Consider the following 14,864-nt stretch of genomic DNA (forward strand, 5'->3'; position numbering starts at 1 on the left):
AGGGTGAATACTGTATCATACAGTAATTCACTTTTAAACTTTTTTTGAGGAAACTCCATATTGTTTTCCATAATGGCTGTACCAATTTACATTCTCACCAACAGGATATAAAGGCTTCATTTTCTCCACATCCTTGCAAACACAGTTTTTTAACTTTTTGACCTAGCAGGCGTGAGATGATATCTTATTATGGTTTTGATTTGAATTTCTCTGATGATTAGTGATGTTGAACAACTTTTCATATAATTGTTGGCCATTTATACGTCTTCCTTGGATAAATGTCTATTCGAGTATGTAGCCCATTTTAAAATCAGCTTAGTGGGTGTTTTTGCTATTAAGTTGTAGGAGTTCCTAAAAATTTTGGAGATTACCCCCATTCAGATATATGATTCACAAATATTTTCTTCCATTCCATAGGTTGCCTTTTCCTGCTATTAAATATTTTCTTTGTTGTACAGAAGCTTTTTAGTTTGTTATAGTCCCACTTGTTTGTGTTTGTTTTTGTTGTCTATGCTTTTGGTGTTACAGCCATGAAATTATTGTCAAGATCAATGTCCTGGTGCTTTCCCCTATGTTTCTCCTAGGAGTTTTATGGTTTTGGGTCTTATGTTTAAGTGTTTAGCCCATCTTGAGTTGACTTTTTGTGTAGTATGAAGGTCCAGTTTCATTTTGTTTTATGTATATATCCAGTTTCCCAACACCATTTTTTTTCTTTGACACAGGGTCTCATTCTGTTGCTCAGGCTCAAGTGCAGTGGCCCAATCATGACTTACTGCAGCCTTGACCTCCCGGGTTCATTGATCCTCCCACCTCAGCCTCCTGAGAAGCTGGGACTATAGGCATGAGCCACCATGCCCAGATAATTTTCTTATTTTTTGTAGAGATGAAGTCTCACTCTGTTGCCCAGGCTGGTCTCAAACTCCTAAGCGCAAGTGATTCTCCTGCCTTGGCCTCCAAAAATGCTGGGATTACAGGTGTGAGCCACCACACTTGGCCACCAACACCATTTTTTCAAGAGACTATCTTTTCTTCATTGTGTATTCTTAGTGTCCTGGTCAAAGATCAGTTGACTGTATATGCATGGTTTTACTTCTGGGCTTTCTATTTTGCTCCATTGTGCTGTGTGTCTGTTCATATGCCAGTGTCATATACTTTTGGTTATTGTAGCTTTGTAACATATTTTAAAATCAGGAAGTGTGATGCCTCCAGCTTCGTTGTTCTTGCTCAAGTTTGCTTTAGCTATTCAGGCTCTTTTGTCATTCTATACAAATTTTAGTACTGTTTGTTCTACTTCTGTGAAAAATGTCACTGAAATAGGTATTGCATTGAATTTGTAGAGAGCTTTGGGTAGTATGGACATTTTGACAATATTCTTCTGATTCATGAACACAAAATACTTTCCATTTATTTGTGTCTTCGATTTCATCAACATTTTACAGTTTTCACTGAAGAGATCTTTTACCTCTTTGTTAAAAATGTCAATATCTGCATTTTTGAGGGAACTACTATATAGGAGGATGTCTCAACCAGACTTAGTGTGGTGAGGATGTGAGGCTGGATTTCTACAGTCATTTTACCACCATGAGAGGAAAGTCTGTCTGAGAATGGAACCAACCAAGAAAAGGCAGAAATGAGATGAAAGCAGGAGAAAAAACCCTCCAGGATCTTAATGACATCATTTGAGCCCCTCATTTAAGCCACGACAAAAGCCAGCCTTGTCCCTAGACTTTTTATTTAGTAATCCAACAAATATCCCTTTTGACTAAGCCATTTTGGAAGGATTTTTTTGCCTCTTGCAATGGAGAGAGTCCTGATACATCTTCAAAATATAGTTTAGTAGCTAGAGAACAAAATTAAGTTTGCTATTTTACCATCGTCCTCATGGAATGGAAACTCTAATCTCCAGATGCTCAGGTCCCAAATTCTAGAGACCACCTTCTCTCCTTTCTATTTTTCAATCTTATAAACATGTCATCAGCAGATTCTCTTAACACTATCTTGAAAATATGTCTAAAACCTAATCACTTCTCATTCCCTCTACTAGTATCACTTTGGTGCAGCCACCACTTTTATCTTGCCTGGATTATTATAAGAGCCCCCTAATTGGTCTCCCTTATGGGTCATCATTGTACTCTTAACACAGCAGCCAAGGTGACCCTGCTAACCACTTCAGGCAGATCATGTCATTCTTCTGATCAAAGATTCCCAAACTCAGAGGCAAAAACTGAAGTCCTAAGCCTACCAGACTTTACATGACCTGCTCCTGCAACCTTCAATACCTATCTGATTTCATGTTTTACCATTGTTCTCCTTGTTCATTCTTCTCTAGCCACATTAGCTTCCTTGGTCTTCCAAGAAAATGACAGACACACTCCTTCCTCAGGGCCATTGCACTTTTAGTACTCCTGGCCTGGGAAAACATACCCCTGGATTGTTCCTAAATGTTCACTATTATAATTATACTTCCCCACCCCATTGATGTTGAATTTAGACATATGTCTTGATTTGGCCAGTGGAATGTTAAACAGAGGCTTTAAATATATTTGCATGGTTTGGCTTGCCCTCTTGAACTCTTGTGATTGGCTATGAGCAGAATATGCTCTAGTTGGCTGCTGGTCTAGGTAAAGAAAGAAAGGTGGAATAAACCTGAACCCAACCCACAATTAGGAGCTAAGTTTGGCTGATTTCTGATTAGTTCAGTAGAGCCACAGCTGACCTTCAGATTCATGAACAAGACAATAAATGTTTGCTATTGTAAGTCATTAACAGTCTGAGGGTGTTATGCATTAAAATCTGAAAACTACAGAAATTGATATGCAGAAGTAAGATGCTGTCCTAACAAAACCTAAACTTTGTCATAGTCATTGCTTTTGTGACTGGATAGTAGGTAATTAGGAAAATATAACAGAAAAATAGTGACACATTCACAAGCACATGGAAATTAAACAATATGCTCCTGAACAGCCAATCGGTCAGTAAAGAAATTCAAAGGGAAATTCAAAAATATCTTGAGACAAACAAAAAATGGAAATACAATATATCAAAACTTATCAGATGCAGCAAAAGCAGTTCTAAGAGGGAAGTTCACATCAATAAACACCTACATCAAAAAAGAAGATCTTTTGAGCTGGGGCTGGAAAAAAAGGAAAGATAAGTTCTGAAATACACAATTTAGTGTTACACTTCAAGGAACTAGGTAAAGAAGAACAAACTAAGCATGGAGTTAGCAGAAGGAAGAAAATAATATCAGAGCAAAAATAAATGAAATAGGGACTAGAAAAACAATAGTAAAGACCAATGAAATGAAGAGGTTTTTTTTTTTTTTTTTTTTTTTTTAAACAAAATGGACAAATCTATAGCTAGACTAAGGAGACAGAGAAGACTCAGATAAAGTCAGAAAAGAAAGATGAGACATTATAACCGAAACCACAGAAATAGGATAATAGGATCATAAAAGACTGCCATTATAAACAATTATATGCCAACGAATTAGATAACCTAGAAGAAATAAATTCCTAGCTACATATAACCTACCAAGACTGAATCATGAAGAAGCAGAACATCTGAATAGATGAATAATGAATAAGGAGATTAAATTAGAAATAAAAAGTTCCCCATCAAAGAAAAGCTGGGGACGTGATGGTTTCACTGCTGAATTCTACCAAACCTTTAAAGAGGTACTAATATGAATCCTTCTTAAACTCTTCCAAAAAATTGAAGAAGAGGGAGTATTTCCAAATTCATTTCATGAGGCTAGCATTTCTCTGATACCAAAGCCAGACAAGTAAGCTACAAGAAAAAGATAACAGGCCAATATCCCTGATGAGCGTAGATGGAAAAATCCTTGACAAAATACCAACAAACCAAATGTAGCAGCACAATAAAAGATTATTCCTCATGATCAAGTGGATTCATCCCAGGAATATAGGGATGGTTCAACATATGCAAATTGATAAATCTGATACATCACAACAGCAGAATGAAGGACAAAAACCCTATGATCATCTCAATATATGCAGAAGAAAACATTTGATAGAATTCAACATCCTTTCATGATAAAAATGCTCCACAAATAAGATATAAAATGCATGTACCTCAATACAATAAAGGCCGTCTATGACAACCCAAAACTAACATCATACCCAGTGATGAAAACTTGAAAGCTTTTCCTCTAAGATCAGGAACAAGACAATGATGCCCACTTTTACCACTTTTGTTCAACATAGTACTGAAGTCCTTGCCAGAGGAATTAGACAAGATTAAAAGGAAGAAGTTAAATTGTCCTTGTTTGCAGAAAACATGATCTTATATATAGAAAACTCCATCAAAGAACAGAATTTAAAAATTCAGTAAAGTTGAAGGATTAAAAAAATGCAAAATCAGTAGTGATTCTATACAAACTATAATTAATAAACTAAAAAACAAGCTATCTAAAAAAGAAATCAAGAACATAATTCCATTTATAATATCTACCAAAAAAAGTAGGAATAAATTTAACCAAGGAAGTGAAAGACCTGTATACTGACAATGATAAAACATTGATAAAAGAAATAGAAGACATGGAATATCTTCTATGAAGAAATGGAAAGGTATCTTGTGCTCACGGATCAGAAGAATTGTCAAACTGTCTATACTACCCAAAGTGATCTACAGATTCAGTACAATCCCTATTAAAATTCCAATGGGATTTTTCAGAGAAGTAGAAAACAAATTCTGTAACTTATATGGAACCACAAAAGAGCCCAACTAGCCAAAACAGTCTTGAGCTACATGAACAAACCTGGAAGCTCACACTGTCTGACTTTAAAATATACTATAAAATGACAGAAATCAAAATGGCATGGTACTGGCAGAAAAACAGACACATAAACCAATAATGAAATAGCCCCAAAATAAATCTGTGCATTTGTAGTCAATTGACTTTTGACAGAAGTGCCAAGAACACACAATGTGAAAAGGACAGTATCTTCGATAAATGCTGTTAGGACAATAAGATATCTACATGCAAAATAATGAAATTAGACTCATCTCACACTATGTACAAAAATCAACTAAAATTGGATTAAAGACTTAAATGTAAGACTTGAAACTATAAAACTACTGAAAAAAATATAGGGGAAAAGCTCCATGTCATTGGTCTGGGCAATGATTTTTTTGGATATGAACTTGAAAACACAAGCAACAAAAGCAAAAACAGATACATGAGATTACATCAAACTAAAAAGCTTTTGTACAGCCAATGAAACAATCAACAGAATGATGAGACATCTAATGGGATGGGAGAAAATATCTGCAAACCGTACATCTGATAAGGGGCTAATATCCAAAATGTATCAGGTACTCAATAGTAAGAAAACAAATAGCCTGATTAAAAAATGGGCAAAGGCTCTGAATAGATATTTGTCAAAAGAACAAATACAAATGCCCTGCATCACTAATCATCAGAGAAATGCAAGTTAAAACCAAATATGGATGTTACCTCATGCTTGTTAGAGTGGCTGTTATTAAAAAAAAAAAAAAAAAGATAATCAGTGTTGGAGATGTGGAGAAAAGGAACCCCCGCACACTATTGGTAAGAATATAAATTAGTACAGCCATTATGGAAAACAGTATGGAAGTTCCTCAAAAAATTAAAAATAGAATTATCATCTAAACTAGCAATCCTACCACTGAGTCTATATCTACAGGAAAGGAAATCAGTATGTCAAAGAGATGTCTGCACTCCCATGGTCATTGCAGCACTATTCACAATAGCCAGTGTATGGAATCAACTTAAGTGTTCATCAACAGATAAATGGATAAAGAAAATGTGGTATGTAGCATGATGAAATATTGTTCAGCCTTTAAAAAGAAGGAAATCTTGTCATTTGGAGTAATACAGATGAACGTGGAGGACATTACATTAAGTGAGATAAGCCAGGCACAGAAAGATCATGATCTCACTTATGTGTGGAGTATTAAAAACAAAAAAACGCTGAGCTCATAGAAGTTGAGAGTAGAATGGTAGTTACCAGGGGCTGCAGGAGTGAAGGGGTGTGGGTTGGGCAGGTGTTGGTCAAAGGTTGCAAAATTCCAATTAGATAGGAGGAATAAGCTCAAGAGATTTATTGTTATATCATTGTGACTGTAGTTAATAACAACATATTATACTGAAAATTGCTAAGAATAGATTTTAAGTGTTTTCAGTGTTCTCACCACAAAAATAAGTATGTGAGGTAATGAATATGTTAGCTCAATTTCACCATTCCACAAGGTATACCTATTTCAAAACAATGTGTCATATACAATAAATACGTATAATTTTTACTTATTAAAAACAAATGAATTAAAGAAGAATTGTGACACAAATTATGTAGAAGTGATACATTTAGTAACACTGTCTCAAGTGATAGTTTGAAAGACAGAAAATCTGCCTAACAGATTGGGTCACTGGAAAAAGGTTTTGAGGTAGACTATTAACAGTGTGTGTTAGGGATTATATTGCTTGGTTTCCCCTTATATACTCCAGGTTTTCACCATAGGATCTTCCCTGTGTATTCTCTAGCCCAAGCAAATGAGAAACATGTGGAACATAACTGAACTCAACCTGTAGCCTGAATCCAAGACCAGTTGACCCAACCCATGTCTGATAGAGCCAACCTGCAGACCCATGAGTGAGAAAATAAAAGTTTGTTGTAAGCCACTGAGGTTTTGAAGTTGTTATGTACCAAAAAGTAGTTAATATACCTAGTATCTACTTGGCTTGTCCCTCATTTCCTTTGAATTCTTACTTAAGTATTTATCTTTTACTTTGGTAGCCTCTATCCAAAACTGCAATATCCACCTAAACTCTTTATTCCCCCTCCTGCTTTTTTACTCCTTAGGCACTTATCCCCATGTAACACATCATGTGTTTTACTTACCTTCTTTATTTTTTCTCTCTCCCTGCCAGAATGTAAGATAACAAAGGGAAAGCTGTTGTCTCATTTTGTTCACTGCTCTATCCTCAGCACTCAGCCAGCGCCTGATAAGTGATTGGAGCTCAATACATAGTTGAATAATAAATTCATAAATTAAGCAGTCGGGTGATGTATGTTAGGCTACCACCTCTGTCACTAACAAGTTGTATGGCTTTTAAGAAATAATTTCATCTCTATGGATCTTAAGTATCCTCATCTATAAAGCAAGGATGTTAGAATAAGAAACCCTAAGGTTAAATAATTCTATGATTTAAAATATGTACATAGTTGGAAAATAAGTAACAGTGATGACAAAATAATGACATATCTGCAATTTTTTACCTGATTATTAGTCACAATAAGAACAGTACCTACACAGCATATCCACATATAAGCAAAAATATTCAGTCATACCTGAGAAGTTAACTTGAGAAGGTCAGTCAGAGAGTCAATGGATTCTGAACTGTCAGAGCCTCGGCTACTACAAAAAAAATAATTTTGGTTTACACAATGTTTTGGTGGCATCTTAATATTTCAGCTGTTGCTTTTATTCTCTTATTTGAATGGTTGAAAAGTTCTAATTATAAGAAGTGGCTGGGCGCAGTGGCTCACGTCTGTAATCCCAGCACTTGGGAGGCCAGGGCAGGTGGATCACCTGAGGTCAGGAGTTCGAGACCAGCTTGACCAACATGGTGAAACCCCGTCTCTACTAAAAATGCAAAAATTAGATGGGCATGGTGGCATATGCCTGTAATCCCCGCTACTCAGGAGGCTGAGGCAGGAGAATCGCCTGGGCCCACGAGGCGGAAGTTTCAGTGAGCCAAGATTGTGCCATTGCACTCCAACCTGGGCAGCAAGAGCGAAACTCTGTCTCAGAGGGGTGGTAGGGGGGTGGTGGGGAAGAAGAAGAAGAAGAGGAAGAATGTTTACAAAGGTGGTTTAGATGTTTAGTAGTTCCAGACAACTTAGAGGGTTTTTGTTGAATGTGTGGAGAGATATAAAGGTTTGGGAATGTGTTAATGGAATGTAAGCTCCAGAAAAGTAGATTTTTTTTTTTTTCCGTCTGGCTCGCTCTATCACCAGAGTGGAAATAGTGCTCAGCATGTAGTAGGCACTCAGTAAGGTTTGTTAATACGTTAATGAATAAATGCGATATCAGGGGAGTTTCCTAGATGTCATGGGTATCAATAGCTCTTAAAATTCATTTATTTTTATATCACTATATCCATCCTACATAAAGCAATGCAGCACCATATGAAACATAGTACCTCAAGAAAAAAGGGTCAAACAAATCTATTTCTAATTATAATCATTTATTGCAATGGTAGGAATTTTTTTTTTTTTGCTTGAGAGCCAATACAAGAAAGAAAACATTTCTGGGTTGTATTTTTCATGTATTATTTTAAAATTAATATAATTTATGTTTTTAGAAAAGTTCTAGGTTTACAGAAAAATTGAGCAGGTAGTACAGAGTTCCCATACACATGCCCCCATTCCCTGCATAGCTTCCTAAATTATAGTATGCAGTACATTTGTAAATTAGACATCTGATAGTATGTGGTACATTTGTTACAACTGATTAAACAACACTGATACATTATTAAAAATTATAGTTTACCTTAGGGTTGACTCTTGTGGTATACATTCTATGAGTTTTGACAACTTTATAATGATATATATCCATCATTACAGTATCATAAATAGTAGTTTAACTGCCCTAAAATTCCTCTGTGCTCCATCTATTCATCCGTCCTTTTCCCAGAAGTTCTGGCAACCCAGTGTCATATAGTTGGGATCATATAATATGGGGTCTTTTCAGACTTACATTTTTCACTTAGCAATATGAATTAAAGCTCTGCCATATATTTTTATGGTTTGATAGCTCACTTAAAAAATCACTGAATAACATTTCATTGTCTGAACGTATGTTTCTTTCTCCATTCACCTACTGAAGGACATTTTGGTTGCTTCCAGTTTTTGGCAATCATGAATAAAGCTGCTATATGAATGCAATCACTGGATCAAGTGTTGAGTTCTTGTTGCTCCTCATCCTCACTGGCATTTGGTATTGTCAGTGCTTTGGATTTTAGCCATTATAATAGATGTGTCATGATATTTCACTGTTGTTTTAATCTGCAATTTCCTAATGAAAATGATGTCAAGCATCTTTTATTTTTATTTTTTTCACATGTCAAGCATCTTTAGACTTACTAATTTTTTTCTTTCATGGATCATGATTTTGTCATATCTAAACAGTCATTACTGAATTCAAGAGAATTTAGATTTCCTCCTATGTTATCTGCTAGGAGTTTTATAGTTTTGTCTTTTACACCTAGGTCTATAATTCATTTGGAGTTAATTTGTGTGAAAGGTGTAAAGTTGCTTCTAGTTCACATTTTTGCCTGTGGATGTCCAGTTGTTCCAGTAACATTTGTTGAAAAGACTTATTTCTCCATTTAACTAGGGATTTTTGTTGCTCTTTTTTCAAACACCATTGACTATATTTGTCAGCGGTGACAAATATATTGGATATATTTCTGAGTTCTCTGTTTTGTTTTATTGGTCTATTTGTCTGTTCTTTCTCTAGTACTGCACTGTTTTAATTATGTAGCTTTACAGTAAGTCTTAAAGTCAAGTAGCGTACGTCCTTAGATTTTGTCCTTCTTCAGTATTTTGTTAGCTATTTCAGGTCTTTTGCACACCCATACAAATTTTAGAATTAGTTTGTCTATAGCCACAAAATAACTTTCTGGGATTTTGACTGGAATTACATTGAGTCAAAAATCATGTCAGGAGGAACTGACATCTTAACAATATCATCTTCCTATCTATGAACACAAACTCTCTCTCCATTTATTTAGATCCTCTTTGATTTCTCTCCTCAGAGTTTGTAATTTTCCTCATATATATCTTACACATATTTTGTTAGCTTTAATCCAAGTATTTTAAATTTCTGTGCTAGTGTGGATGGTATTTTGTTTTCAATTTTAAATTCCAATTGTTCGTGGCTGGTATATTGAAAGGCAATTGTATATTAACCTTGTATATTTAAATCTTTCTATAATTATTAGTTTCAGGTTTTTAAAAAATTCTTTGATATTTTCTACATCAATAATCATGTCCAGTGTGAACAAAGATAAATATTTTAACTAAATTAAATGTAAAATACAACTTATTAATATTTGTAGAATGGTGCACAAGCAGTGCTTAGAGGGAAATGTATAGCATTGAATGCATATATCAGAAAAGAAGAAAGCTTTAAAATGAACAATCCAAGTGTCCACATTAGGAAATCAGAAAAAGGAGAAATAGAGACTTAATGCAAGCAGAAAAAAAGAAATAATTTAAGAATCAGAGAAACTGAAAACAGGGAATCAATAATCAATGAAAACAATGCTGCTGTTTTGAAAAGATTAATAAAATAGATAAATCCCTAGCCAGGTTAACCAAGAAAAAAGAAAGGGCACAATTTGCTAACATCAGAAATAAAAGAGGGGTCATCACTACTGATGCTATTGAAATTAAAGAGAAAAAGAAGGAGTACTAACAACTGTGTCCTCACAAATTTTATAGCTTAGATGAAATAGACCAGCTTCTTGAAAGACACAGTCTACCAGAACTCACACTGGGAGATATATAGATCTAACAGATAGATACATAGATCTACTAGATCTATATCAATTAAAGAAATCGAATTGAGAATTAGTGACCCTGCAAAACAAAGCACAAGTCCCAGATGGTGTATTGTGGATTCTACCAAACATTTAAGGAAAAAATAATACTGGTTTTCTAAAATCTGTTCCAGAAAATAGAAACAGAGAGAACACTTACTTTTTCTAAAAGGCTAGCATTATCCTAATACCAAAAGCAGACAAAGATACTGTCAGAAAGAAAAACTACACCAATATATCTTATGAACACAGGTGCAAAAATCTTTGAGAAAATATTAGCAAATTGAGTCCAACAAGGAATAAAAAGAATTATAAACCATGACCAAGTAGGGTTTATTCCAGGTATGCCAGGCTGTTTAAACATTAAAAAATGAGTTGATGTAATCTGTCACTTTAACAGGTTAAAGCAGAAAAAAATATATATCAATAGGTGGAGAAAAAGCATTTGACAAAATCCAACACATATTTATGATAAAAACTCTCAGCTAACAAAGTAGAGGGAATCTTGTTCAACAACAAAGTAGAGGGAATCTTGTTCAACTTGGTATCTACAGAAACCTTACAGCTAACATCATACATAATGGTGAGAAACTAGATGCTTTCCTGCTTTGACTGAGGACAGGACAAGGATGTCTTCTCATAGCTCTTCCACTCAGTATCATACTGGAAGTTCTAGCTAATATAGTAAGACAAGTGCTATGATATGGTTTAGCCCTTATGCTTTGTCCCCACTCAAACTCATGTTGAAATTTGATTCCTAATGTGCCAGTGTTGGGAGGTGGGGCCTAGTGGGAGATGTTTGGGTCATGGGGGTGGGTCCCTTATGAATGACCTGGTTCTCACTCTTGTGAAACTGGATTAGTTGTTGTGGTGATGGATTCGTTCCCACAAGAGTGGGTTATTATAAAGCAAAGATGCCCCTTGGGTTTTTGCCTCTTCCCCTGTGTGCACTTCCTCTTTGACCTTCTCTGCCATGTTATGATGCAGCATGAAAAGCCCTCACCAGAAGCTGAGCAGGTGCTACTATCGTGCTTGTACTTCCTTACCTGCAAAACCATGAGCTAAAGAAACCTCTTTTCTTTATAAATTACCCAGTTTTAGGTATTCTGCTGTAGCAACATTAAACAGAGTAAGACAATAAGAGAAGCAAATAAGAAGCTATACAGATTGATAAATAAGAAAACTCTCTGGGTTGTATTTTGGATATAAACAAACAAACATACAAATATATGTGTGCATGCATATTTTATAACAGTAATATGTATACACACATATTTATGTTTTTAAGCATATTTTAATTGTCTACCGTTAAATATTTTCCTTTTTTGGCTAAGAAACTACATAACTAGTTTATTATATTTACCGCAGTATCTGAATGAATGTGCATTAGAAAATATTTTTTTATTAAACAAGATACCTTTTAAAGTTGCTTTATCTTTTTTATATTAATTATAAAATATTGCTTGTTCTAGTGGCACTATTGTATTCTCTATAAGGAAATATCTTCCATTGCAAATCAGAAAATGTATCAATGCTTTTAAATCAAAGAAACTTCTACATTTCCTTATTTTGAAACACAATGCTCCTTTTTAAGCAGCAGCTATAAAAGGAATTTAAGTTTCATTTGGAAAATTTCTCCTCTGCACTCACAATTTAAGTTCCAATGGATTTTATTTTACTTTGCTTCTCAGACACAGCTACAAAGTACTTATAAAATGGCCCTCCAGGTAAATTTACTTATCTTTATTTCTGTGTTAGATCCAGCTTAAAGAGAGCCAAAGGCAAGAGGACACGCTGAGGTTAATTCACTGTAGGCCTTAAACTCCTCATTTGTAATATGGAAACTCCTAAAAATTATATAGAAGGCTGCCACATATGGTTAGAAAGTTAAGGGTTTCTCAATACTGACTTGATGTGTTTCACTTATGCCATCATAGAAGGTAACCAAATTTATGAAAAAATAAAAGCAAACAAATTTTAAAATAATAATTAATATATCATAACTGTTGTTCATATCAGCCTTGATTTTATAACACAGTAGGCATCTATACTGAAAGGTCTGTGTTTTAAATTGCTTTATAATAGTATTTTCTATTTAATATATACTTCTAAAAATCAAAGACATTGACTGGCAGGCTGTATTTTAAATGTCTATTTCCTATTTATTAGAAATGTTTTTATTTTCTTAAGATGAATTGTTAAATTGACAGTATCCATTAGAATCTTATAATTTTTTAGGCCTCAGGAATAATTTAACTAAATCTTTCTCACAAATAGGAATTATTTAATTAAGTCCCATAGCAGATGGTCCTCCAGCTTTGGCTGAATCCTTTCTGTTTTTGTTTTGTTTTGTTTCATTTTGTTTTTTGAGACATAGTTTTGCTCTTGTTGCCCAGGCTGGAGTGCAATGGCACGATCTCGGCTCACCACAACCTCCGCCTCCTGGGTTCAAACGATTCTCCTGCCTCAGCCTCCCAAGTAGCCGGGATTACAGACATACGCCACCATGCCTGGCTAATTTTGTATTTTTAGTAGAGATGGGGTTTATCCATGTTAGTCAGGCTGGTCTCAAACTGCCGACCTCAGGTGATCTGCTGCCTTTACAGGCGTGAGCCACCATGCCCGGCCTGGCTGAATCCTTTCTGTAAGGTACTAACTACTTTCCACTAACCCTTCTCAGACTCATTATTAGGGAGTTCTTCTTTTTATTGTCCTGAAAGTCAGCTTCACCCATTTTTCACCCATCACTACTGGTGTGGCCTTGCTTTCTTAAGCATAGAATGAAGCTATGCCTTCTACGTGTTTCTGCATGCGAAGTTCTTAAAATATTTGGACGCTTTCATTTGAAATTGGTTTATATCTCTGGAAAAAGTAGATGGTGATTATTATGTTCCTTTTTAAAAAGGGCAATATACATAAGTAGCACATTTGTAATATTTCTGCACATGTAAGGATGAAGCTTTCTTCAATGTGTATCAGATGTTACAAAGTTTCCAAAATAACCAACATGGAATGATTCTGCAACCTCAAAAAACAGACTGCAGACTCCTGTAGAATATTGATTGGTCCTAGGAAATCAAGTTTATGTCCCAATTTACCATAAATTCCTGAATTTCTTACAAGGTATTCTAGATAGATAACACATGATATATATTATTTATATAGTATTTTACAGCACAAAGTTATAGAGGATTTACTTACACATTATCCTATTTGATCTCACTTCTATCTCTTATCCTAATTTAGAACCACATTTAAAAGTAAATCGTTTTCAAATACCGCATGTTCTCTCTTACAAGTGGGAGCCAAACAAAGGGTAGACATGGACATAAAGATGGAAACAACAGGCATTGGGGACTCCAAGAGTCAGGAGGAAGGTGGAGGAGAGGGGTTGAAAAACCACCTGTTGGGCATTATATTCACAATTTGGGTGACGGGTTCAATGGGTGCCCAAACCCCAGCATTATGCAATAAATCCATGTAACAAGCCCACACATATACCCCCCTGAATCTATGAAAAAAATACTAATTGGAAAAAGTAGGTTATTTTCAAATGTTCCATCAATAGAGGACAGACTGAGTAAATTATGATATACCCACACTGTAGAGTACTACACAGAAATAAGGAAAACCCCTATGTACTGAAAAATCTACAGTGACTTCCAGAGTATTGTAAGTGAAAAGAGCAAGATATGGAACGACACTGATGGTATACTACCTTTCGTATTAGGTACAGGACATGAAAATATGTGGTTATTCACTCATATTTTCAAAGTAAAACAAAGAATAAGTAAAAAAATTAATGAAAATAGTTACCCATGGAACAAGGAAGGAAACAGGGTAGAGAAAGGGAGATGGGGTAGAATCAACACTTTTTTGAATGTTCCCTGTTATATAGTTTTGATGTTCTTATGTAAACATGTTATATAATTTAAAAACAAAAAAATTAATAAAAGTTATTCCTAAAAATTAATATAATCAAAAACAAAGACACTTAACTGTCAGACTGCTGGCACAGCCACACAGAGAAAATAATCTCTCCCCTTTTAAAAACTACTTTATACGAAGCTTAAAAAGAATTACAAAGAAATGTTAAACTGCATTCAATAGTCATTTTATTGGTGGCATTATTATGGGTATATGATAGGAAAAGGAAGAAGTAGGTAAATATTTACCCTAAAGTAATTAGGAATGAAGATTTTTCAGTATACGAGAAAAGAGAAGTATAAAAAATAAGGAAGAATAAGTTCTATAA

At 34.8% G+C, this 14,864-nt stretch overlaps 1 protein-coding gene across 1 annotated transcript in view; it reads right to left on the reverse strand.

Moving 5' to 3' along the window:
* The window catches only part of AGBL3 (ATP/GTP binding protein-like 3), a 146,141-nt gene that overhangs the window by 57,298 nt on the left and 73,979 nt on the right, over window positions 1–14,864 (reverse strand). Inside the window, exon 12 of the mRNA XM_011972153.1 lies at window positions 7,353–7,419. Coding sequence (XP_011827543.1) covers window positions 7,353–7,419 — 67 coding nt within the window. The remainder of the gene's footprint in view (window positions 1–7,352; window positions 7,420–14,864) is intronic.

Source organism: Mandrillus leucophaeus, unplaced genomic scaffold, assembly GCF_000951045.1.
Source record: "Mandrillus leucophaeus isolate KB7577 unplaced genomic scaffold, Mleu.le_1.0 Scaffold1276, whole genome shotgun sequence".
NCBI lineage: Eukaryota > Metazoa > Chordata > Mammalia > Primates > Cercopithecidae > Mandrillus > Mandrillus leucophaeus.